Source organism: Salmo salar, chromosome ssa15 (assembly GCF_905237065.1).
Source record: "Salmo salar chromosome ssa15, Ssal_v3.1, whole genome shotgun sequence".
Taxonomy (NCBI): domain Eukaryota; kingdom Metazoa; phylum Chordata; class Actinopteri; order Salmoniformes; family Salmonidae; genus Salmo; species Salmo salar.
Window position 1 is genome coordinate 36,774,840 of NC_059456.1, and position 25,167 is coordinate 36,800,006.

Genomic DNA, 25,167 nt, shown 5'->3' on the forward strand with positions numbered 1-25,167 from the left:
CATATTTACTATTATAAAAGTTTGATTACCTTTTGTTGTCTTCGTCAGAATGCACTCCCAGGACTGCTACTTCAATAACAAATGTTGGTTTGGTCCAAAATAATCCATCGTTATATCCGAATAGCGGCGTTTTGTTCGTAAGCGTCCCAGACACTATCTGAAATGGTAAATCAGGGTCGCGCGCATGGCGCAATTCGTGACAAAAAAAATCTAAATATTCCATTACCGTACTTCGAGGCATGTCAACCGCTGTTTAAAATCCATTTTTATGCCATTTTTCTCGTAAAAAAGTGATAATATTCCGACCGGGAATGTCCATTTAGCTAAACTGAGGAAAGTAAACAAAGCTTTCGGTCGACGCGGGCACGCGCCTGAGTCTCACAGTACTGTAACCAGCCACTACCCAAACACGCTACTTTGTTTCAGCCAGAGCCTGCAAAGCCACGATTCAGCTTTTTGCCGCCTTCTGAGACCCTATGGCAGCCGTAGGAAGTGTCACGGGACAGCTAAGATCCTCACTCTTCAATAAACAGAGACAAGAAGAACGACACCTTGTCAGACAGGCCACTTCCTGCCTGAAACCTTGTCAGGTTTTTGCCTGCCAAATGAGTTCTGTAATACTCACAGACACCATTCAAACAGTTTTAGAAACTTTAGGGTGTTTTCTATCCATATGTAATAAGTATATGCATATTCTAGTTACTGGGTAGGAGTGGTAACCAGATTAAATCGGGGACGTTTTTTATCCAGCCGTGTCAATACTGCCCCCTATCCTAAAAAGGTTAAGACAAAACTTGAGAGAGAACAATGGCTAAGCATGGTCTTAAACTTGCAGTGCTCCACCAACCACAAGGATGCTCGGTACCGGAATTTTCCAGGCATTCCCATGGTTGGCAGATAGTAGGTTGACTAGCATGTCGGACCCTGCCAACACTGGTTACTGGTAAGAACAACACAACAAACGAACAGCATAACACACAGCTGTCTGTGCGGGTCGCTAGAATAAGTTTAGCTGCCATTGCCAATAATACATTTTTGCAAACAATACTTTTATGCCTACCTTTGTTGATTTCAAGCACAGGCATATAGCCTACGCAGGCTACGGCTGAGAAACTCGAGGAACTCCGTTCAAGAGAGAATATTGTTATGGTGAAAGAAGGACTAGCTTAAATTAATTAAAAAATGTAGGAAGAGGATAGCTAGCTATAGCAAGCTAACGTTATCTGCTGCCACTTCAACAAGAAGCAACTGTGACCACATTGATCCTAAAATCCACCCCTCCAAAGAAAGCATGGCTCCGTGGCTTCTACGAGACGCCACCCGATCTATGATCGGATCCATGGCCGAAGCCATGGCCGCAGCATGGCATTTCAGTAGAGCCAGCACTCGGCAGACCTTATAGAAAACTCCATAGACCATAGAGGTAGCAAGCTTGCTAGATTTTCTCAAACAGCCGTGAGCATTATCACTGGCATAGAAGTGAACTGCTTTAGAGCCACAGTGGTAGGGACAGCATCCACTTTGAAAAGCAACTTCTTGTTAATGTCATCCTCCCATTGTTGATAGCCCTGGAAGTTGTCAGGGATGAAATGTGCCCCACAGACTGACGAGTAGACACCCAATTCGCCCGTCTCATTTTCAAATTGATCCTACTATATGTACGTTTTTAATTCACCATGTGAGGCTAGAGATGATTTGGAGAAAACCTCAAACCCAACGTTTAGAACAATATTATAACAATTGATTTAAAGAGTTTAATTTGGTAATGTTTTCTTGGGGTTCTCCAAGTTACTATTATATGCGTTTCTGGCATTGAGAAATAGGCGCTACACCGCCTTCAAAGAAAATGGAGTGTCCCAATATCTACCATTTCCCTGGATCCCACGGGCAGTCAGTGACCATAAACCCCTAGTGATCTCAGTTACAGACTTGGTAGTGAACTCTGCCTGCCTACAGACCAGAATCAGTCATGTCACTTCTCAGAAAGTGCTCCAGATCCTTTGACTATCTCACAGAGAGCAAACTGTGGCTGACAGACAGGTATAGGGCATCTGTATCTCACTCATTGACGCAAGGTGTTAAAGCGGTTCAAACAAGAGAGATAAGTCTAGAAAATAGGCATAGCTTTGGCTGCTGGACAGCCAGGAAGAATGAGGATTTCTTTGCTGACAGTCATCTGCTCTTAAATGTTCTTGCATCGTCACTGACAGTCGGTGTAGCAGAAAACTAAAAAAAAACAGAACAACCAAAAGGCACTAATAAGCATGGCTGTGCCTGGCTTGGTGCAGTGACTGGGTCCTGGGTGACCTGCAGATGTGAGTTTGGATAATAACACATTAAAATCACTACCAGGCAGCACAATGGGTCTTTATTGCACCAGGCAGGGGTACAACACATGAAGCAGCCTTGACTGCTGCATGTTTCAGAGGGAGGATCCCATTCCCTTTCTCTCCCCTGAAGGAGGGACCAGGCCAGCCCAGCGACCCTGATCATGATGTAAACGGATACATCAAGTTAAGGAGAGAGAAAGAGGCCAGTTTTGGTCCGCTGTAGACTAACAGTAGGGTAACGCATCCCAGGCCCTGGACAGGAAAGTACCTCCGCTCAGAGCTGCCGTTCCCATGGCTAGAGTGAATTCCCTCCGGGGCATACTGTCTGTGTGTTTATAAACGCGTGTCTGCGTGTTACTGGCAGTGCTAAGTGCTCTGGAAGTATCAGACTGGGGACGGGTGAGCAGCCTCCCCCCACACGTCATCCCAAACACACCCCCCCCCCCAACCCCATCCAGAATTACTGCAATCCAGTTACCAGATGTGAAAAGAGCATGTCACAAAAGGAGAAGATAAATAACATATCTGCTCAAAATCCAGTAAATGGCAACAGTAACATTAGTTATTAGTTCTACTGGAATAGACTTGGGGGATAGGGGTGCTTTGTTAGGGGAAATTATAGGCTATAGTGTGGAAGCCTTTCTTTAGGTTGGTATGTACAGTAAAGCCAATTAGTGTGAACTCCGGTGGCCATGTTACTTAAAACCTCTTAGGGATAGGGGGCAGTATTTTCACGGCCGGATGAAAAACATACCCAAATTAAACTGCCTGCTATTTGGGCCCAGGAGGTAGGATATGCATATTATTAGTAGATTTGGATAGAAAACACTTGAAGTTTCTAAAACTGTTTGAATGATGTCTGTGAGTATAACAGAATATATAATATATGGCAGGCAAAAACCTGAGAATCCAACCAGGAAGTGGGAAATCTAAGTTGTAGTTCTTTCAAGTGATTGCCTTTACAGTATACAGTGACTTAGGGTTCATTTTGCACTTCCTAAAGCTTCCACTAGATGTCAACAGTCTTTAGAACGTTGTTTGAAGATTATATGGTGAATTTGATGGGAATAACAGCCCAAGGAAGTAGGTGTCCCATTATAAGGCATGGGCTCAGTCACGCGCAAGGACTTGGGAGCGAGCTGAGTTCATATTCACTCCTAAAGAGAACGGATAGGTCCGGTTGGAATTTTATTGAAGATATGTTAAAAACAACCTAAAGATTGATTCTATACATCGTTTGACATGTTTCTACAAACTGTAGTATAACTTTGACTTTTCGTCTGGACTGAGTAAGCATGCGCGTTGTGGATTTGGATAGTGAACCTAACGCGCAAACAAAATGGATGTATTTGGACAATCTTTTTCGAACATTTATTGTGGAGCTGGGGTTCCTGGGAGTGCCTTCTGATGAAGATAATCAAAGGTAAGTGAATATTTACAATGTAATTTCTTAGTTTTATTGACTCCAAAATGGCGGGTTTCTGTTTGCTTGTTGTTGGTGTCTTCTGGGCTGTACCCAGATTATTGCAAATTGTGCTTTTGCCGTGAACCTTTCTTGAAATCTGACAAAGCGGTTACATTTAGGAGAAGTGTAGCTATAATTCTGTGCATAACACTTCTATATTGATCAAAGTTTATGATGAGTATTTCTGTAATGTGTGCGCTCATTGACCGGAGGGTTTGGAGGGAAAACATTTCTGAACATTACGCGCCAATGTAGAATGGGGTTTTGAATATAAATTTGAACTTTATCGAGCAAAACATACATGTATTGTGTAACATGAAGTCCTATGAGTGCCATCTGATGAAGATCAAAGGTTAGTGAATATTTTTGCTGTATTTCTGGTATTTGTGATGCATCTAGTTGCTTGGAAAATGGCTGTGTGGCTTTTCTTGTTGATGTGGTGTCCTAACATAATCTAATGTTTTGCTTTCGCCGTAAAGCCTTTTTGAAATCGGACAATGTGGTTAGATTAAGGAGAATCTTATCTTTAAAATGGTGTATAATACTTGTATGTGTGAGAAATGTTAATTATGAGATTTTTGCTGTTTTGAATATGGCGCTCTGATTTTTCACTCGCTGTTGTCAAAACAATCCCGCTAACGGGATTCGCGTGTTAAGGGGTCACTAAAAGGTTAATGAGACACTTCATACAGAAAGTTTCAAAAGGTTAAAAAGACAACTTACTGCAGATCTGACGTTTGATCTCCTTTGTAGGGTCCAGCCAGCACTATAGAAGAGAATAAGGAGATATTAGCTGTGGTATTAACAAGTACACAAAAATTCTAACACACTTCTACCAATTAATCACAGACTTCATATTTTCCCTGTTGAGTAACCATGGTGATTGGCCACACATGTTAGAATAATGAGCTGGGATTTGGATTCTAAAAACATTCATATTGCAATGAACTACTTGGCCAGACTCTACCACCTAAACATAGTTTCTAATCCAAATACACTAACTAGGCCTTCCTTTTTATTTCCCTTCTCAGGTACTTTAGTAGATCAGGTATGTCAAGAAAAGTTGAATCAAAAACAAGACAGAAGGTAGCATTTGGCACAAAGCTGCTGTAAAGAACATAACTCTCAATTTAGCACCAATTCAGACCACAGACAACAAAACTAGCCATGGTGGTAATTACTGGTCTGATCCCTGAACTTCAGCACACCACTTTCATATAAACAAACAAACACACACACGATGAAAACACATTCCACTAAACTTCACAGCCTAGGCTCTTCCCTCGTCTCCACCCCCCACCCCCATGGCTAGCCTACAGTTTCCAGTTCAAAGTGGAACAAAACTCAGCATTTAGCCCCACCACAAATATGCTGTTCTCGCTCCCAACAGTCTCCCTCACTGACTGATCTGGAGCCTGCAGAGACTGTGGAGCGTGTTGACTGTCTGTCATTAAGCTCCAATTACAGTGTGCAGGGGAGAGTTTAACATCCAGGCCCAAGCCATAAGATGTCGTGTGGCTCAGTTGGTAGAGCATGGTGATTGCAACGCCAGGGTTGTGGGTTCAATTCCCATGGGGGACCAGTACGGGGGGAAAAAATATAAAAATGTATGCATTCATTAGTGTAAGTCGCTCTGGATGAGAGCGTCTGCTAAATGACTAAAATGTACATTACTGATCATGTGAGGAGGATACGGTCTGTGAACAAGGCCTGGGTTCAATTACTATTTGAAATTATTTCAAATATTTAGGTGTGCTTGATTGATTAGCTGTTGCAATGGAACCAATATAAGTCCCAAAAGTGCAATTAAAATAGTATTTGAACCAGTATTGGGATCAATTCCATTTCAATTCAGGAAGTACACTGAAATTATAAATTCGGCCCATCCTCAATGCTTTTCAATTAGGAACATTTTGAATTGGAATTTGGTTTACTTTCTGAATTTAAATTGACCCCAACCCTTATTCAAACCAGGCCTGCTTGGCAGTGGGCAAGAGCAGAGTCAGTTTGGACTGAAGTTTGTGAGCGGAGCCTCGTTTGTCTCCAACCAGTGATATTGCAGCTCTCTCCAATAAACCGTGTCGACACAGATATGGAAAATAACGGCTGTTATTCCCTGGAAGCATATCTGGGTTCTCTGGAGGTTTACTGCACACTTCAGACATCCTTTGAGGATGGGATGGACTTAAAACACAGGGAAGTACTTTATCATCCATCACAGTTAAGAATCCCTGTTTGTTCATTCAGGGCTTTGTTAAAACGATAAATTATATGGTCTATCAGGCCCGCTGAAGGTTTAGAATTTCTAAAAGAACGCACATTGATCTTGAGGAATATTATGTGGTATCAGTTACAAGTCAAGCCATTAGGCATTGTTGCTATTGTAGCAGAGAAACAATATAAAACGTTTAGGACATAATTGCAAAAACATCTGTGCCATTAGGTGAGAAGGTTGTTATATGATACATGTTATGAAGTAGTTAGGCCTAAAGTAGTACTGGTACTTCAGAAACAAAACATACAAAAAAAATGGATTCAAGGCTTTATGTACAAGAGGAGTTTGTATTTTGTAATGTGTTTGCTGTTCTGGAAAAGCCTCTTACTGTACAAGAATGAGGTACAAAAAAAAGACTTTACCGTCTGGTCAGCGTTGTCTTTGTAACTCAACCCAAAGTAGTCCTTCTCCAGTAGGTTCAGGGCTTCACACACTTTGAAAAACAAGTACTGGCCTTTGGCCCGTTTCTGCAGAGAGGGAAGAACAAAGAAGAGAATGAAAACCATTACATAAATCATCAATTAGAAAGAACAGTTGACATTTAGAAATAACGACCTACAACCTCAGCAAGGCAGATTATTTAGAGAACTGGACTCAGGATAAATATTTCTACCACCCATCATTCCTCATGCATTTGATTTAACGGAAAACACCCTTACCAAACCTTAAATTACACAATCTTTCACAGTTCGTTACGGCAGGGTTAATTTACGCGGAGGTTCATTTATGTGGCTCATGAATGCAACAGCTGGTTGTGTGTGGAAAGTGTCAGAAACTCTAGAGAATGCACTACCCCGGGGCATCTCTTGGGTGTGAGCTGACATTTGCCCTGCAGACAGACAAACATGCAGCAGTTTGGGACAGCTTGGCAGCTCTCTTCAGCTGGTCCTGTATTCGCCGGCACAGCAGAACTAGACACAGTATGGGCGTTACAGAAAAATCCCCACAGAAGCCCATGAACTGCATGATCACTGCATATTGGTCCTTTGACACTCCTGGAATGAGGGAGCAATTTGAGATGAATTGCAGTGTGGACAAAGGGGACAAACTCTACCACACACTACCTCCTCGGGGTAACACATTGCCTCAGACGGAAGGAACAATAACCATAATAAGTCCACAAAGAACAATGACACTGCATTCTAGACAGAGGGGGATAGGGGGGGAAATAAAGAATGCTGTGCATTTGTGTTTCTCCTCCTTGGGAGAGTCGAGACATTTAAGGTATGCTGGTATCAGCCACTTCAGAGAAAGACACTCGAGGATTTTTGAATGCCTCTTAAATTTCCCCTCTCTATGACAACAGACACTGTTACATTAGATAGTATGTTGAGTGTGTGTGCAGACTATCTGCTGAGAGGCAGCAACATGCTGGTAGCCAGAGGAGAGCAGCCCTGAGAGACATAAGTTGGCACCAGGTGGATTCTGAGTTGTGTGGGTCTAAGGTTTTGCCTTTGGTTTCAAATAAACCTCTTTACACATGACCTTGCATCTTCTGCCATGGCACGTCCATCTGAGCTACATATTGATCAATCAGAACAGGAAAGCAGTTGAATTTTTATTTACATTGTAAATAAGAATTTGTTCTTAATTGACTTGCCTGGTTAGATAAGTTAAATATAACAAACAAGGCTGATGGGAAAGACAAATGTTCAGGGCCAGCTCTTTCTACTACTAAAGCACTTTAGTGCTGACTGGTCAACAGTCATTAAGTATTGTTGGCACAGAACAAAATGGATTTCACACATGTTTACTACTGATCATGCAGAAGCCATTGCCTTGGAGTGCATTAGGCAGCACTGTAAAAAAACAAAAAAAAAAACAATGTCAGTTTGCCCATTAGGCAAGAGATTTCAGATGCTTCAAATTGAATCTTGGGTTACGGTGCAAATGCAATGGAACTGTCTGTGCCCTAGGCTGATAATTGTGTCCGACAGAGAGAGACCGCAGCACAAGCAGACTAGTCCTGATATGAATTACTGCCTCCTGCTCCATGTCATGTAATTCCCAATAAAATATGTTTGATGGCTACATCTCATTGGAACGAGAAAAGCAACCCAATCTCATTGGTGGGTGTAATAGTACAGAGCCACAGACAAAAGGCTTCATAAAAAACTTCAGGTCGTATACTGAACATTCCATCCAAATAGGCTAAGACTGTCTCTTACAGCCTTAACTTTTTTTTTTTTTTTTTTTTAAATCACAGCGCTATTTACGCTATGTTCAACTGGAGGTGAGGTAAACATACATGACCCTAATCCCCACAGTGTTGGTGAGAGAAATGCTCCTTCCTGAGGGCTGTCGTAACCAGGACAATGCTCCATGGAAACAAACTTGTGCATGAGAGGCAGATCATCCACTATGGGTCTCTATGGACTAGCGAGTTTGCGTATGTTTTACGTCAGTATGTGTACACATTCCCTATACCTGCGCACCAAGCTTTGACTTACCAAGAGTGTAGACAGAGCACCAGAAATCTTCATGGGAAACAAAGTCATGCTTTGGCACATTACAGTAAATGTGTGGTCAAATTATGAATGCTAGCGAGTTGCCCTGTAAACACACTAAAAGTGTGTTCAATAATGCAGCGGTGCAGGGGATGATGCATACAGTTCCATCGTCATACTGAACCAGCCCATAGAGTAACACAGTGGCACAATACACCCAGTGAGGAGGACTAGCAGGCCAAGGGGAGATGGGTTAGAGCTGTGTGCAGGGCTGCAGCCTAATTGAAATTGGCAGGTTGGAACAAGCAAAAGGCCTGGGCTGTCTGCTAATGATTTAACACAGCACATGGTTAAGGGTAGGAAGCAGTTTTTACTCACCAAAAGTAACACAGTGAGGTGAATGACTTAGTAACGTAGTTGTAGTCACGCTCGTTACCTATAACTAGAGTTATTTTGTATTTTTTAAATATTTAACTTATTTCCGGATATCTTCAGAACTACCCACAATGCACTATTTCTCAACATCATATGGAGGATCTACTCTGTGCTACAGAGTTTGTATGGTAGAAAAGTCAAGATGGCGTCGCTGTGAGAGGGAGTGTTTTCTCACTCTTCAAAGCAACATTGAGGGTTAGGTGGTTAAGTCTAATATTGGCTATTAATGTTGAAAGAAACTAACTATAACTTGTTTTAGGGACATGGGATAAGTTTAGAGTTAGTTTTTATCAAGTTGAATGGGAAGAACACGACAGAAAGACAAGAGTAGACGAAATATACATGTCTCACAGAAGACGGCAGACATGCTAGCTAGTCTCAATGAGAACCAGAGCAGCATGGATACACAAGAAACCGTGAACTCAAGCAAGAGAGAGAACAAAACTGACCAGGATGAAATCCTTGCAACCTCTTTACCTCAGACCAATTAAAAATCCACCAGTGAAAAAAGTAAAAGACGGCATTTCCATGTCTGAACTTTTCTCTGCATTCCAGTCCCTGTCCACTAAATAAGACGCCACGCTCTCCAAAGTGTCCATCATAGAGCAGGCTACCGAAGAAACATCAAAGAAGATCGATAATTTGTCGGAAACTGTCAATCAGCTACACAAAATTGTGAGCGAGAACAAGGAAAAGATAGCATTCCTAGAGAATGAGTTGAAGAAAATGCAATCCCAAAATAATGAGCTGTATGAGAATGTAGCTGAACTTCAAAAGGTACTCTCGCAGGTGGAATCTGAAAATCCAAGGTGTAAAAGAGGTAAAGGGAGAGGATATTAGAGAAGCAGTCATTAATATCCTAAGAAAGGTGGCTCCGTGCATCAGACAAGCTAAGAGACGTGATTGATGTGGTACATCGACTTGGGAAACGAAGATCTGATGGACCCCCTCGCAATATCATCTTGCACTTAACTAAGCGCCATTACAGGGACATCATCTGGAAAATGGCCAAGGGTAACAAGTTTCTGGACGACAAGAAGCTCCGCATCAAAGAAGCTCTGATACCGCAGGATCAGGCTGCCATAGAGAAACTGTGGCCGCTTATACAGAATGCATGACAAGAGGGAAAGAAGCCTGGGTTCAAGGGCCCACACGTGTTTATCGAAGGAAGAATGATTACTGGGTAACTCGGTTGACATTGACACAGTTAAGGTACTGCCACGAATAAATGTACTGTTCGAACTACAACTGATGAACACTTGCCAAGTAAATATATTTGTTATTCTGTTAACCACCGCTACCTCAGCCGAGCGTAGTTTTCCGTTGGAGTAATCCACTCAAGGTTCACTGTTTGTTTTATTGTTCACATTACTACTTGTGTTATCTAATTTGTGTTCTTTTTTTTAATGCAGGAGTTTATCAATTCACTCAATATCATTAGTCTGAATGCTAGGGATTTGAGAAATCTTACAAAAAGTAAAGCTTTATTTTTATATTGTAAACACAGATTTGGTCCTTCAGGAAACTAATTCAGGTGAAAATGATTTGAAATTTTGGAAAGCACAATGGGGAGATAAGGCCTATTTCAGTCATGGATCAAATCATTCTGCTGGTGTTTTGATACTTATTCACAAGTTTAAAGGTGACGTTCTAGAATCCACATCTTCACAAGACGGGAGATGGGCCATAGTAACTGTTAAACTTGACAATGCTATTTCCATCATTTGTAATGTATATGGACATAACTCACACACTCCTAATAAGACCCTTTTTACCAAGAAAGTGCAGGATTTATGCAACAAATACTCAGAGGCCTTTCTAATTACTTCAGGGGATTTTAATGAAACACCTGATGCATCTGCCTGGCGTTATTTCAATCCGGATGCCAAGGGTTATACCTGGACCAACAAAACTGTCAAGTAAATCTAGAATAGATTTATTCCTAATTTCCCCTTTTTTGTTACAATTTGTTATAGATGTAGATCAGTTGGCTCCCTTTTCTGATCATCACTTGATTTCCCTGAATTTACAAGCTACTAAAAAAAATCCAAAAAGGTACTTGAGGATATTGGAAATTAAACACTTCTAAAAGATACTACTCTCATTGAAAACATAAATTCGTTAGCTAAAGATATTTTTGCAAGAAAAGACTTGGGTCATGGAAGTAGATGGGAATTTTTTAAATATAAAGTCAGAGTGGTAGCCATTAAAACGTGCCAAAGAGCTGATGCAATTAAAGAACCTTAGAGAAAAAGAGATGAGCAAGCTTGACAGTTTTCTAAAGAAAGACAATCTATCTGAAGAAGAGGAGTCTGTATTCAAGTCTTTACAACTATAATTACAACAGCTTTACACGGATCTGGCAAAGGGTGCCTTTGTAATGTCAAGAGCAAAATGGATTGAGGGGGAAAGAAACACTAGTTACTTCTTTGCAGTTGAAAAGAGAAACAAAATAAAATATATAACTGCACTCAAAATTGACGATGTTTTATGCAAAGATCCCATTACAATATCATCATGTCAATTTATTTTATGAAAATCTTGACAGCTCTCAATTTCAGGAAGATGGTTGTGAAAGCTACATTTGCCACATTCAGAATTATGTCCCTGTAATTGAGGATTATTTCCACTCAGTTTGCAATTCACCTGTGTCAATTGAAGAAATTAGAGAGGCTCTGAATTCAATGAAAAAAGGGAAATCACCTGGCCCTGATGGCCTGTCAGTTGAATTCTATAGACAGTTTTGGGAGTTACTAGAAGACCCAATTTTTAATGTTTCAAGATTGCATTAAAAGTGGGGAAATGGTCTCCACTATGAAACAGAGCCTTATTTCATTGATTCCGAAGCCCGATAAGACCCTTCTCTGATTGACAATTGGAGACCAATTACTTTAAATATTGATTACAAATTGATTGCTTTGGTTTATGCAAAAATAAAGGAAGATACCATTATAAATGAGAATCAAACAGGATTTATGAAGGGCCGTCACATAAGGTCTAACATTCGTTTAGTGTTGGACCTTATAGATTATTCAGATGCAATTGACTCAGATGTGGTTGTCTTATTTTTGAACTTCTGTAAAGCCTTTGACACAATTAAACATGAATCTCTTTAGGTCTCTTAACATTTTCACCAAATGCAAAAAGTTTATAAAGTAATTTGCATGTTTTCCAAAGATATAAATAGTTCTGTGTTACTAAACCTTAATACTTCCAAAAGATTCAGTATCAACAGAAGTGTATGACAGGGATGCCCAATTTCGCAATTGTTTTTCATTTTGGTTGTGGAACTTCGATCTCTAGGTAATTATGAAAAATGCAAATTTGTATGGCTTAACCATTTTTAACAAAGAAATCAAAATTTCCCAACTGGCTGATGATACTACTCTTAAGAGACAAAGACCAGGTCTCCCATGCCCTTAATGCTATAACTGCATTTTCTATTGCATTAGGATTAAAACTGAATCCTTCTAAATGTGAAATCTTATGTTTATTTGACTCTGATGATCAAGAAATAGAAAAGATTCCTGGAAAGGACTGTGTTAAATATTTAGGAATACATCTGTCAAAAAACCATTTAGTCAGACATTTGAATTTCTCTCCTAACATTAAGAAAACCAAAAGTATATTCAATAATTGGCTACAAAGAGATCTCTCTATACTTGGGAGAGTACTTCTGTCCAAGGCAGAGGGACTATCTCGTTTTGTGTACCCCTCATTATCGTTATGTGTAAATCCTGCTACTTGTAGAGACCAATAAGACCTTTCTTGACTTCATCTGAAAATATAAGTCTCAAACTAAAAAAGTCAGTCCTTTCTAACAAAAGAGTTGAAGGCGGTCTAGAAGTGTTGGATTTTGTTGACATAAATAACAATTTCAAGATAAACTGGTTGAAAAGATGTTTGATCAATACTGATTCAATGTGGTATTTCTTTCCAAATAATGTGTTTAATAAATTGGGAGGTCTTCAGTTTTTTATGAAAATGTAATTATATTCCTGAAAGATTACCTGCTAAATTGGCTAGGTTTCACCAACAAGCTTTAATGGCCTGGAAAATACGTTTCCTGCACAATTTTTCCCCACAAAGCTCTTTTGTGGAATAATTCAGACATAACCGTAAGGAATAAGTCATTGTTCTACCCCAGCTGGCATGAGAGAAATATTGACTTTGTTCTTGATGTTTTCGACAACAAGGGTAATATTCTCACATATGAACAATTTATAACATTGAAAGAGTTTCCAATACCTTCCAGAGAGTTTATTTCTGTGATCAAAGCCGTTCCCAGTGGTCTAACTACACTAATGAAAACTCATCTTAGCTTTGGTAATGATCACAAAGTTTATCCAAAACTCAGATTGGAAGGCGTGGGATTGCAAATTCTTCATTCACAAAACCAACTTACACCGAGAGGAAAGTTTTTCTGGAACATGCTTATTAATGACATTGTCTGGGAATATGCATGGTTAAGGCCTTACAAATATTGTATACCAAACAAGGTTAAGGAAGCGCACTTCAAAATTTTACATAAGATATTTCCATGTAATTCTATGATATCCAAATTTGTGGCTATTGATGATATCTGCGTTTTTTGTGAAAAAAGGTAAGGATCTGTCTCATTTGTTCTTTGAATGTAAATTTGTCCGAATTTTTGGGAAAACCTTGCAAAAATACTTATTTACCATTATGTTTTTGACATGAAAGATATATGTTACTATTGCAATGATAACAAGACCACTGAAATTGTGAATTTCTTGTTGCCAAATACTTCATACACAAACCAAAATTCTATACCAAAATTGCATTTATTTTTGATTGAATTTAACTATTTAATTAAAACATTAACCCTAGTGAACAATAACAAGAACATTGTCCTAAATCATTACAATTTTTTCAGTGATTGCACTAGAATTGTTTATTTTCTTTAGATTTGTTTGTTTCAGTATTTTCTCGTTAATACCTGCGTTCTGTTTTGTATGATGTAACACGGAACCCAAACCAGCTGCGCACGTGCGCCATCATGCCCTATCGTGCATAAATGTATTTTGTCCCCCTACACCAAACGCGATCACGACATGCAGGTTAAAATATCAAAACAAACTCTGAACCAATGACATTAATTTGGGGACAGGTCGAAAAGCATTAAACATGTATGGCAATTTAGCTAGTTAGCTTGCACTTGCTAGCTAATTTGTCCTATTTAGCTAGCTTGCTGTTGCTAGCTAATTTGTCCTGGTATATAAACATTGAGTTATTATTTTACCTGAAATGCACAAGGTCCTCTACTCCGACAATTAATCCACACATAAAACGGCCAACCGAATCGTTTCTAGTCATCTCTCCTCCTTCCAGGCCTTTTCATTTCTTTGAACTTATATGGTGATTGGCATCTACACTTTCATAGTATTACCACGACAACCGGCAAAACACTTCATCTTTCAATCACCCACGTGAGTACCTGCTTCTATAAACCAATGAGGAGATGGGAGAGGCAGCGCGATCTGCGTCACAAATAGAAAGGAGTTCTATTTTAGCCCTTGGTAACGCAGACGCTCGTTGGCGCGCACGAGCAGTGTGGGTGCAATAACTGAATAACATGGATTTCTACATTTATTTTGCGATGCTCGTGCACGCGACGTGTCCGGTCTGGTCAGCATGTCAGAATGTAAATTGTTGATCTGTATTTAAAAAAATTCAATACTGTTTATGGTAGCTCGTAGATATATCAAGCTGGCTAACGTTAGCCACACCTCATGCTCTTCACTGACTTTGTGGCTGTGTTATCTAGTGGGAACCCGTTTGCTCTGGTGCCTTCTTGCTATGGGCTCAAAACAAGATAAAAATCATACCTGCTGGCTCTAATTGTGTAATGGTGGTACCTCGTCTGTTCACCTTTCTGTTATATCAACTTTTCGGCATGTTCTCTGAAGTAGGCTACGGGAGATTGGTAACATGTCCGACCTTGGCTTAGTGCTAACATGCTAGCTGACATCTAGAATTTATTTAGGATTTTTCGCGCTATAGCTATTAGATTTTCACAGACTCTTACCATCTGTAAGATTCTGCTCTTTTGAGCTGGGATTATGTTTTAGTTGTGTTCGATTGGTCTCCAGTAGTTAGGCTCGAGCATGCTGACCATAGCCGTGCTGGTTGGCTAGGCTAATAGCTAACGTTAGTTGGCTAAATAGCAAATGTTAGCTGGATAGCTTTTTTTTGCTGGCTGGCTAGCTAAGATAACTGCATATAGCTAACATTCTTTGATATATTCTTTGACGTATTTCAAAAACATTGGTTTACTTGAATGCCGCTGTAAGCTAGGTGTTGATAGCAACTGGCTGACTCATTCAGTGCTAATGTAACATTCGCAGGCTGGTAGGGATAACGTTCGCAGGCTAGTTGATTTGCAAGAGTGAATCTTTACAGCAGGATTTTTAGTCAGGGATGCAAACTGGTGAAGGACTAAAAAAGGTGACATTTTTCCTGCACGGAAACACAAAAAACCTGTGTAAAGAGCAAGAAACTGTGCTTATTTGTATGTCGTCACGATACCAAAATTGGACTAGTGATGCGATACCAGGCAAAGTATCACGATAGAGTAGTAGGCCTATAGCGTTGTAGAACGCGTAGGGACGCATTCTGTGCTCAGTCAATGACTTCGATTTGAGAAACAGACTTTGGATCGACAAGATTCACACGGATGGCCTATTTTGAGATCAAAACGGCGAATATCACCAAAAGTGATGTTTGTATCCCTGCTTAGTGACGGTATTTAAAAAATATATATAATAATATTTGATAGTTACATATTGGGATATTCTTTTTGACAATATCGCAATATTTGTGATAATTCTGTACCTGCACCAAATTTTTCCTTCATAGTTTGTTTTCCATCTCTTTAAATAGGGAGCCAATATCTTTTCAGCACTTTAATTTCAATGACTGATCAAACTAATTTTCTCATTACTCTCGTCTCTGTGCAGCAGATAGACACTCACTAGTCAGTTTATTAGGTACAAACATCTAGTACTGGGTTGGACCCCCCTTTGCCTCCTGAACCGCCAGAATTCTTCAGGGCATTCAACAAGGTGTCGGAAACGTTTCACAGGGATCTTGGTCCACGCTGACGCGATGGCATCCCACAGTTGCTGCAGAGGTACATTCCTGCTGCGAACAGCCCGTTCCATCTCATCCCAAAGATGTTCTATTGGGTTGAGGTCTGGGGACTGTGCAGGCCACTCAAGTAAACTGAACTCGCTGTCATCTTTCAGGTGATGATTTTCCACTCCTCAATTTTCAAGTGTTGGTGATCACGTGCCCACTGGAGCGGCGGCTTGTTGTTTTTAGCTGATAGTCGTGGAACCCAGGTGGTCGTCTGCTGCAATAGCCCATTCGTAACAAGGTTTGACGAGTTGGGAGTTCTGAGATGCTGTTCTGCACTCCACTATTATTTGTCTGTTTGTGGCCCACCTGTTAGCTTGCACGATTCTTGCTATTCTCATTCCACCTCTCAATGAGCTGTTTTCGCCCACAGGACTGCTGCTAACTGGACGTGTTTTGGGTGTCGCACTATTTTTCAGTAAATGTGAAAAGCCCAAGAGCGTGGCCGCTTCTGAGATACTGGATCCAGCGTGCCTGGCACCGACGATCATACCACACTCAGTCACTTAGGTTATTGGTTTTGCCCATTCTAACATTCAATTGAACAGTAACTGAATGCCTCATTGCCTGTCTCTCAGGAGCAATCCATTTTTGTGAACGAGGTGGTGAGTGAATATTGTGAGCAATATGTTTGGAACATCGAATCGCAATACATATAGAATCGTGAGAATCACAATACATATCGTATTGGCACCTACGTTACATGAGGTCCCTGGCAATTCCCAGCCCTATGATTCCTATAAGGGCACTCACAGGGTACACCTCTCATAAGGCCTTTTCAGATTTGCACCATAAAAAAAAAAACAGTACCAAAGTAGGCCTACACATTGTCCTACTAAACAAATGACAGATTTGGCCAAAAATCTAGGCCTCTAAACACTGGGAATCCACACAGGCTTTCTACTCATTTGGCTTTATGGGAGCATTCCTGATGGTCTGGATATTGTTTTGCACTCAGAGAAGGGACGGTTCCATCTCTGGGGAATTAGAGACAGGGTGGGAGAGAGGGACAGGGTGGGGGAGAGACAGAGGGGAGTATGTGACTCCGTCTGTCCATGGCTGGAAGTCAAGAACCCTGATATCCAGATGTAGTTTTACAATTTCCCATAGGCTTTTAGAGAATCAGCTGGAAAACACTCCACCTCTTCTTCTCCAAAACGATGAGAATCAAATTCATACATAGAAACATCTAGAAAATCGTGGGGCAAGGAGAGAATGTGACAGACAATAACTCAAACACCCTTAAAAGCCTTTTGGTTTCTATCTGCAGAGAGGTGTGTTGTGTGATGGCGAGGCTGGTCTCTCTGGATCCCCAGAGCTCTGGGCTGTTACAGCAGATTAGACTCAAATGTATCCATCGGGACTGGAGCCCTAATGCTCGATGAGCTGGATGGCTAAATAATGCAGCAGGAGTCTGTAGCCAAGCAGAGCGCAGTGGAGGCAACATTGAACTGCACAGAGCCACACCACTGGCTGAAGAGGAGAGGACCGTGTTGCTGCACTCACTGACTGTGCCTCTCCTCTCTAATGAGCCCCAGACGCCATTACGGTTTGTTGACACACAACATATCATGGTTTCATCACTCTTATATTGCAAGGCACTCACAACGCAAGGGAAAATACTGTATGCGTGAGGACAAGGATATACTGTACCTTGAGTTGCAGGGCTTTGTCAGAGTGATTGAGAATCATGTGTAGTGTGTAGTACCAGAGCACTGTGTTTCTATGATAGCTAATGCATTAGACTCAAGCTCTCTCGCCGGTACTACAGAGTGAGCGGAGATTCATTTATAGGCTAGTCCTCTTTAGATATGCATGAATATTATTTTCCAGTACACTGACATTACCGAAAGGGTTGATTGATGGAAGATCAATAAAGTAGGCGACAGGAGAATGAAGGATTGGATAATCAGAGTCGTGCCCAACACACACATGATGATCCCTCTGGATGACAGACGCACACCCCAGGCCCATCCCACCAGTGGATCCACCCTGAAGCCCAGACCCCCAGAGGGAGAGAGACTGATTAGGGGGAAGAGGAGGAGAGAGGAAAAGGAAAGAGGGGGAGGGAGGAGAAGGGGGGGGAGGAGGGCGCCGCCGAGGCTGCAGTCTCCCAGAGACACCTCAATGCCCCACTGAGTTCTAATGGGCTCGGTCTGCCTGGCCTGGGTGCTACACAGCCCAGCAGAGACGGGGAGGGCGGGTAGAGAGACCAGGAGAGCCTCAGAGTTCCAGCAGGCTCCATTCTGCACAACTTCTCAGGGTAGAGAGATTAGAGAGTACCTTGGAGTCAGAGAGTAAACTCAGGCTGTGCTAGTGTTTTTAAGAGTTAGAGCCCTCATTTTGCATTGACATTAGCTAGCAGTTGAGTGACGAATAAGGAACTAAACAACGAGAAGAGCAGCCTATAAATAATTTTTTCAAAGGGAGACTGTTGAGAATGTCTGAAGCGACCCTAGTGTGTTAACATGAGACATGCAATTGTTTTCCACTGAGGGTTAGTGTTGGCGCTTGCTTTGCTTCTCCCCAAAAAATTAAGGTTAATCTCTGGAACGCTTTGTTGTCCTCATTCATTTTCTAAACGCCTCCAGATAGATGTAATTCCTCCACTGCAGTCTCATTATAAATTTGCCACTGTCTTCTGGCTGAATACTCACCAACAATGGCATGTACTGATGCCTCAGCTTTTCTGAAACTGCGAACAAAGCTGTCTCTGTTCAAACAGCACTGTGCAATTAATGTTGGACCCCATTCACAAACCATACCTCCATCGCAAAACGCATGTTCAGCGGCCCTGGGATCCACCATTAACACTGTCGATCACACAGTGCAACCCTCTCTAGCCTCTAGGATAGTAAAATGACTAGCCTACACATGAATAACCAATGAGACAGTCAAAAGCAATAACATAACAGATCAGAGCCTGGTGAGGTAGACTTCAGCAACCGCTACCAACTAGCTTTAACACTTGACTTGTAATTATGAATAAAGAAGCTCCATCTATCCAACTGAGTGGATCATTGGATCACTGCCCTCTGTCACTTCTCCCCCTTCCTAGTCCTTTATATGTAGACATAACTGGCTGACTGACTGGAGGATATGATGACTGGTTATGAGTTTGCAGTCAGGGAGGGTTGGTTTGCCATGTGTCTGCGGGGGACAGCAGATGCTACAGGTTTAATCTGTGGGGGGCTCAGGACCCCCCGCTAATCTGCCCTGCCTGTGGTAGGCTTCAGAGAACCAGACGTGAACACCAGACGAGCCCCCACCGTCCACCCTGCTTTTACCCCAGCCAGGCCCTGGGGCTTGGGCAGGGGTGTCACCCGCCCCAATCCCTACAACGTCAAGGTCAGGGGTTAAGGGCCGGTCCCCTCAATGAGCTCATTGGCTGATCTTTTACCCACTTCCATCAGTATGAGTGCTTACCCCAGTAGTGCAAAACATAAATGGTTCCCAAACTGTGTAGTGTCATACATTTCAAGATCAATTAGCACATGTCAGCTAACCTTTTTTCACTAGGTTTACCCACATAGATTTTGTTGTAATGTTCGAATCACTCAAAAAAATATAACATGAACACACATTAGACATGACAAAATGTATGGAATTGCAAGAAAAGTTGCTTTAAAACTGCAAAATTGTCTTTGCGCCTACGACAAATTTGAACCTGCAAAATGTTTAAGGAGTGGCAAGTTGGGGCGCACTCGCAAGATGTTCCCCAATGTTGGAACGGGGACCGGAGTGAAAAAGTTTGGGAACCTGTGCATTGCACCACATTACTCCCACCCATACTCAGGCTTCATGTGCATCCGAGGACCAGAGAGAGAGGGCATCCAGCCCTCCAGCCACAGGCCCAGTCCAGTGCAATGATCTCCTAGCCCTAGACACACAACACTGATCATTACACAGCCAAACCAGATGATAGCCCACATCATTAAAACCCATGGAAGAAGCCAAATGGAGCCAGACTTAACTTGAGCTAAGGTCCAATGTAGTGAAAGCTAATTCACCTGTACAGTACCAGTCAAAAGTTGGGACACGTACTCATTCGAGGGTTTTTCTTTATTTTTACTATTTTCTACATTGTAGAATAATAGTGAAGACATCAGAACTATGTAATAGCACATACAGTTCAAGTCAGAAGTTTACATACACTAAGTTGACTGTGTCTTTAAACAGCTTGGAAAATTCCAGAAAATTATGTCATGGCTTTAGAAGCTTCTGGTAAATGATGTCAATTAGCTTGAGTCAATTGGAGGTGTACCTGTGGATGTATTTCAAGGCCTACCTTCAAACTGTGCCCCTTTGCTTAACATCATGGGAAAATCAAAAGAAATCAGCCAAGACCTCAGGAAAACAAATTGGAGATCTCCACAAGTCTGGTTAGTCCTTGGGAGCAATTTCCAAACGCCTGAAGGTACCATGTTCATCTGTACAAACAATAGTACGCAACTATAAACACCATGGGACCACGCAGCCGTCATACCGCTCAGGAAGGAACGGTGTTCTGTTATCTCCTAGAGATTAACGTACTTTGCTGCGAAAAGTGCAAAAATCAATCCCAGAACAACAGCAAAGGACCTTGTGAAGATGCTGGAGGAAACAGGTACAAAAGTAGCTATATCCACAGTAAAACTAGTTCTATATCGACATAACCTGAAAGGCCGCTCAGAAAAGTCACTGCTCCAAAACCGCCATAAAAAAGCCAGACTACGGTTTGCAACTGCACATGGAGACAAAGATCCTACTTTTTGGAGAAATGTCCTCTGGTCTGATGAAACAAAAATAGACCTGTTTGGCCATAATGACCATCGTTATGTTTGGAGGAAAAGGGGGTAGGCTTGCAAGCTGAAGAACACCCATGCCAACCGTGAAGCACGGGGGTGGCAGCATCATGTTGTGGGGGTGCTTTGCTGCAGGAGGGACTGGTGCACTTCACAAAATAGATGGCATCATGAGGATGGAAAATTATGTGGATATATTGAAGCAACATCTCAAGACATCAGTTAGGAAGTTAAAGCTTGGTCGCAAATGTGTCTTCCAATTGGACAATGACCCCAAGGATACTTCCAAAGTTGTGGCAAAATGGCTTCAGGACAACAAAGTCAAGGTATTGGAGTGACCATCAAAGCCCTGACCTCAATCCTATAGAAAATTTCTGGGCAGAACTGAAAAAGCGTGTGCGAGCAAGGAGGCCTACAAACCTGACCGTTACACCAGCTCTGTCAAGAGGAATGGACCAAAATTCACCAACTTATTGTGGGAAGCTTGTGGAAGGCTCCCTGAAACGTTTGACCCAAGTTAAACAATTTAAAGGCAATGCTACCAAATACTAATTGAGTGTATGTAAACTTCTGACCCATTGGGAATGCGATGAAAGAAATAAAAGCTGAAATAAATATTCTCTCTACTATTATTCTGACATTTCACATTCTTAAAATAAAGTGGTGAACCTAACTGACTTAAGACAGGGAATTTTTACTAGGATTTAATGTCTGGAATTGTGAAAAACTGTGTTTAAATGTATTTGGCTAAGGTGTATGTAAATCTCCGACTTCAACTGTATGGACCAAAAAAAGTGTTAACCCAAAAATATTTTTGGGATTTTTGATTCTTCAAAGTAGCCACCCTTTGCTTTGACGACAGCTTTCCACACTCTTGGTACGCACTCAACCAGCTTCAAGAGGAATGGCTGGATGTGTGTTTTGGATCATTGTCCGGTTGGAAAAACAAATGACAGTGGGACTAAGTGCAAACCAGCGCTGCAGAATGCTGTGGTAGCCATGCTGGTTAAGTGTGCCTTGAAATCAAAATAAAATCACAGACCGTGTCACCAGCAAATCCCCATCACTCCACCCCCGTGCTTCACGGTGGGAACCACACATGCAGAGATCATCCGTTCACCTACTCTGTGTCTCAAAGACATAGCGGTTGAAACCAAAAATTGACAGATTTCCACCGGTCTAATGTCCATTTCTCGTATTTCTTGGCCCACGCAAGTCTCTTCTTCTTATTGGTGTCCTTTAGTAGTCGTTTCTTTGCAGAAATTCGACCATGAAGGCCATATTCACTCAGTCTCCTTTGAACAGTTGATGTTGAGATGTCCGTTACTTGAACTCTGCGAAGCATTTATTTGGGCTTCAATTTCTGAGGCTGGTTACTCTACATGAACTTATCCTCTGCAGCAGAGGTAACTCTGGGTCTTCCTTTCCTGTTTGCAACTGCACTTGAAGAAACTTACAAAGCTCTTGGAATTTTCCAGATTAACTGACCTTCATGTCATTAAGTAATGATGGACTGTCATTTCTCTTTGCTTATTTGAGCTGTTCTTGTTCTAATAGACTTGGTCTTCTACCAAATAGGGCTATCTTCTGTATACCACCCCTACCAAGTCACAACACAACTTACTGGCTCAAACGCATTAAGAAATTCCACAAATTAACTTTTAACAAGACATCTGTTATATGTGACAACCTCATGAAGCTGGTTGAGAGAATGCCAAGAGTGTGCCAAGCTGTCAAAGGGAAAGGGTGGCTACTTTGAAGAATCTCAAATATAAATTTGATTTGTTGAACACTTTTTTGTTTACTACATGATTTCATGTGTGTTATTTCATAGTTTGATGTCTTCACTATTATTCTACAAATGTAGAAAATAGTAAAAATAAAGAAAACCCTTGAATGAGTAGGTGTCCAAACTTTTGACTGGTACTGTATACTGACATTACAATAATGAGTAAAACCATCTGATATGTGGAGCTGGAGAAACAATACATGATCTCATCAAACAGAAAAAATGTTTTAAAAATAACTGATTTGAGATACAGGCTAGAGTGGTATAGAATGCAGTCACAAACCTGTCCAATAATAACAGCTATACCATGCAGTGACGGTGAGAGCCATTTAGTGAGCCAAGACTGGCTGCCTTGATGTGTTCAGCCTCTCTATCCTACCTCTTACAGGGCACACCAGAATTTACTAAGCAACCATGCTAATGATTACCTGGCTCAAGACCAAAAATGAAATAATCATAATTTATTGCATTCCAGAGATGGGCCTAAATCAACAATAAATCCTTTAATCCGGCTGAGATTTAGACCTACCAAATACAGTATTAGCAACGTCACTTGTGTTGTCATGGTCCCTGAGAGAAGCAGAGTCAGCTAAACGGTTAAATCTCATCACCCTGATGTTCCTGTCTCTGTGCCCTAGATAGTTGAGTGATTCTCATGAAACCAGTTTTAACCAAGACAGTTGCAAACATGATGCATCTGCAACAATCAACTGTCATTCTGAAGACTAAGATGCCTAGTTTATGGCACAGTTATCTTTTAAAATCAATGTTACATATTCACCTGAATTTTGTGCATTTCCAACCCAAATTCTCATTACCGAAATGTGTCCAGATTAAATTTGCAGGTAATTTTACTTTAGAAAAACTTAACTTTCTTGAATAAAACAAAATATGTTGTTGTTTGTCCAATAAATCATAAAAATAGTATACTGGTTGAAGTTTACAGCAAACTCTTTATTACGTATAATATTGTCTAGACATGTTTCTCGTTACATTAAGACTTTTTGAAGTTGCTGTAAACACTATAATCGTTTATAAAAAAATAAAAAAAAAAAAAATGACCCACTTATCTAGAGGAGAACAAGTTAAATTTCTTCACTTAAGCCTTCTCAAACGCCCCCTTTACAACGCTTGACCTTCTCATTAGCGAAATTACTTAAAAGCTCAAATTGGGAAAAACTCAGAACCATTACCTTAATGGTTCTCCCGAGTGGCGCAGCGGTCTAAGGCACTGCATCTCAGTGCAAGAGACGTCACTATAGTACCTTGTTCAAATCCAGGCTGGATCACAACCGTCCGTGATTGGGAGTGCCATAGGGAGGCGCACAATTGGTCCAGCGTCGTCTGGGTTTGGCCGGTTTAGGCAGTGATTGTAAATAGGAATTTGTTCTTAACTGACTTGCCTAGTTAAATAAAAAGGCATGGAAGGGCTTTAGTGATGTGGTCTCGTCATTGCGTTCTCCTATTACTTCCAGATTGCGCTAAGGACATTACCGAAACACACATTTCTCATTACAGCAATTTTTAGGTTGGTTTTGGTAATGCGAACCTTAATGTAATGATAATAAGCTAATTCTAATGTAGTCAATAGGTGTGCTGGTAGCTTTAATTATTTACTAGGATCACTGCTCACACCTACTGTATAGATGTTTTGTAAAACAGTTATTTGATAAAGTAGGGGTTAAGAAATATGGGTGTTTAAACCATTTAATTTCCTTAAAGCCACCATCTGGAGTTTGTGTTTAAGTAAACAACCCTGCCACTTAGAGGATATCCCCCATTTTGACATGTATACCCGTTTTAGCACTTAACTATACTGTAGTTTGAGAGCCCAAGACAGTTTTGTCAATATCCCCACATATTTAGATACTTTATAGGCATATCATGTTATGCCATGTGCCCATAGGATACCATTCAATTTAGATAGATATAATCTTAAAATACATATTTGCTTACCAAAAACATCCAAAAGTCAAATTCAAGGTAGAAAGGAGGAGTTGGAGAAGTCAACAACAGAAGCTGTGATGTATTTTTGCTCACTATAATCCATTATACAGGATGCGAGTAGGTGAATGACGTTTCGTTGTCAAGCTGTCTCGAGGAAGACATCAAAATAAATCTAATCTCAGCTTTTTTTGGAGTGCTCCAACTTTGTCAAAGTTGTTGAGCACCCCACCATCCCTTTGATTGCTGAAGTGCAAAGGCCCACCAGAACTCACATCTAAAATACCTTAAAACCATAAATAACCACTTCCTAACATACTAATAGTGGCTGTAAAGACATTGGAGAAATGCGGTTTTTTTATGCTGTGGTCCTGAGCGCACTGGCGCAGGTTTGTCAAGGATCTCTGTACTTTGCTCCATTCATCTTTCCCTCGATCCTGACTAGTCTACCAGTCCCTGCCGCTGATAAACACCCCCACAGCTTGATGCTGCCACCACCATGCTTTACCGTAGGGATGGTGCCAGGTTTCCATCAGATGT

General features: G+C 41.1%; 1 protein-coding gene across 15 annotated transcripts in view; it reads right to left on the reverse strand.

Annotated features, from left to right (window-relative positions):
* Positions 1–25,167, reverse strand: part of LOC106571359 (band 4.1-like protein 2) — a 107,756-nt gene that overhangs the window by 31,330 nt on the left and 51,259 nt on the right. For all 15 annotated transcript variants that reach the window (XR_006759162.1, XM_014144362.2, XM_014144361.2 and 12 more), the window contains exons 4-5: positions 6,433–6,537; positions 4,519–4,561 (exon numbers count right to left, since the gene is read on the reverse strand). Coding sequence is in view for 14 of the 15 variants with exons in the window: in XM_014144362.2 (XP_013999837.2) it covers positions 4,519–4,561; positions 6,433–6,537 (148 nt within the window). In the remaining variant the exon portion in view is untranslated. The remainder of the gene's footprint in view (positions 1–4,518; positions 4,562–6,432; positions 6,538–25,167) is intronic.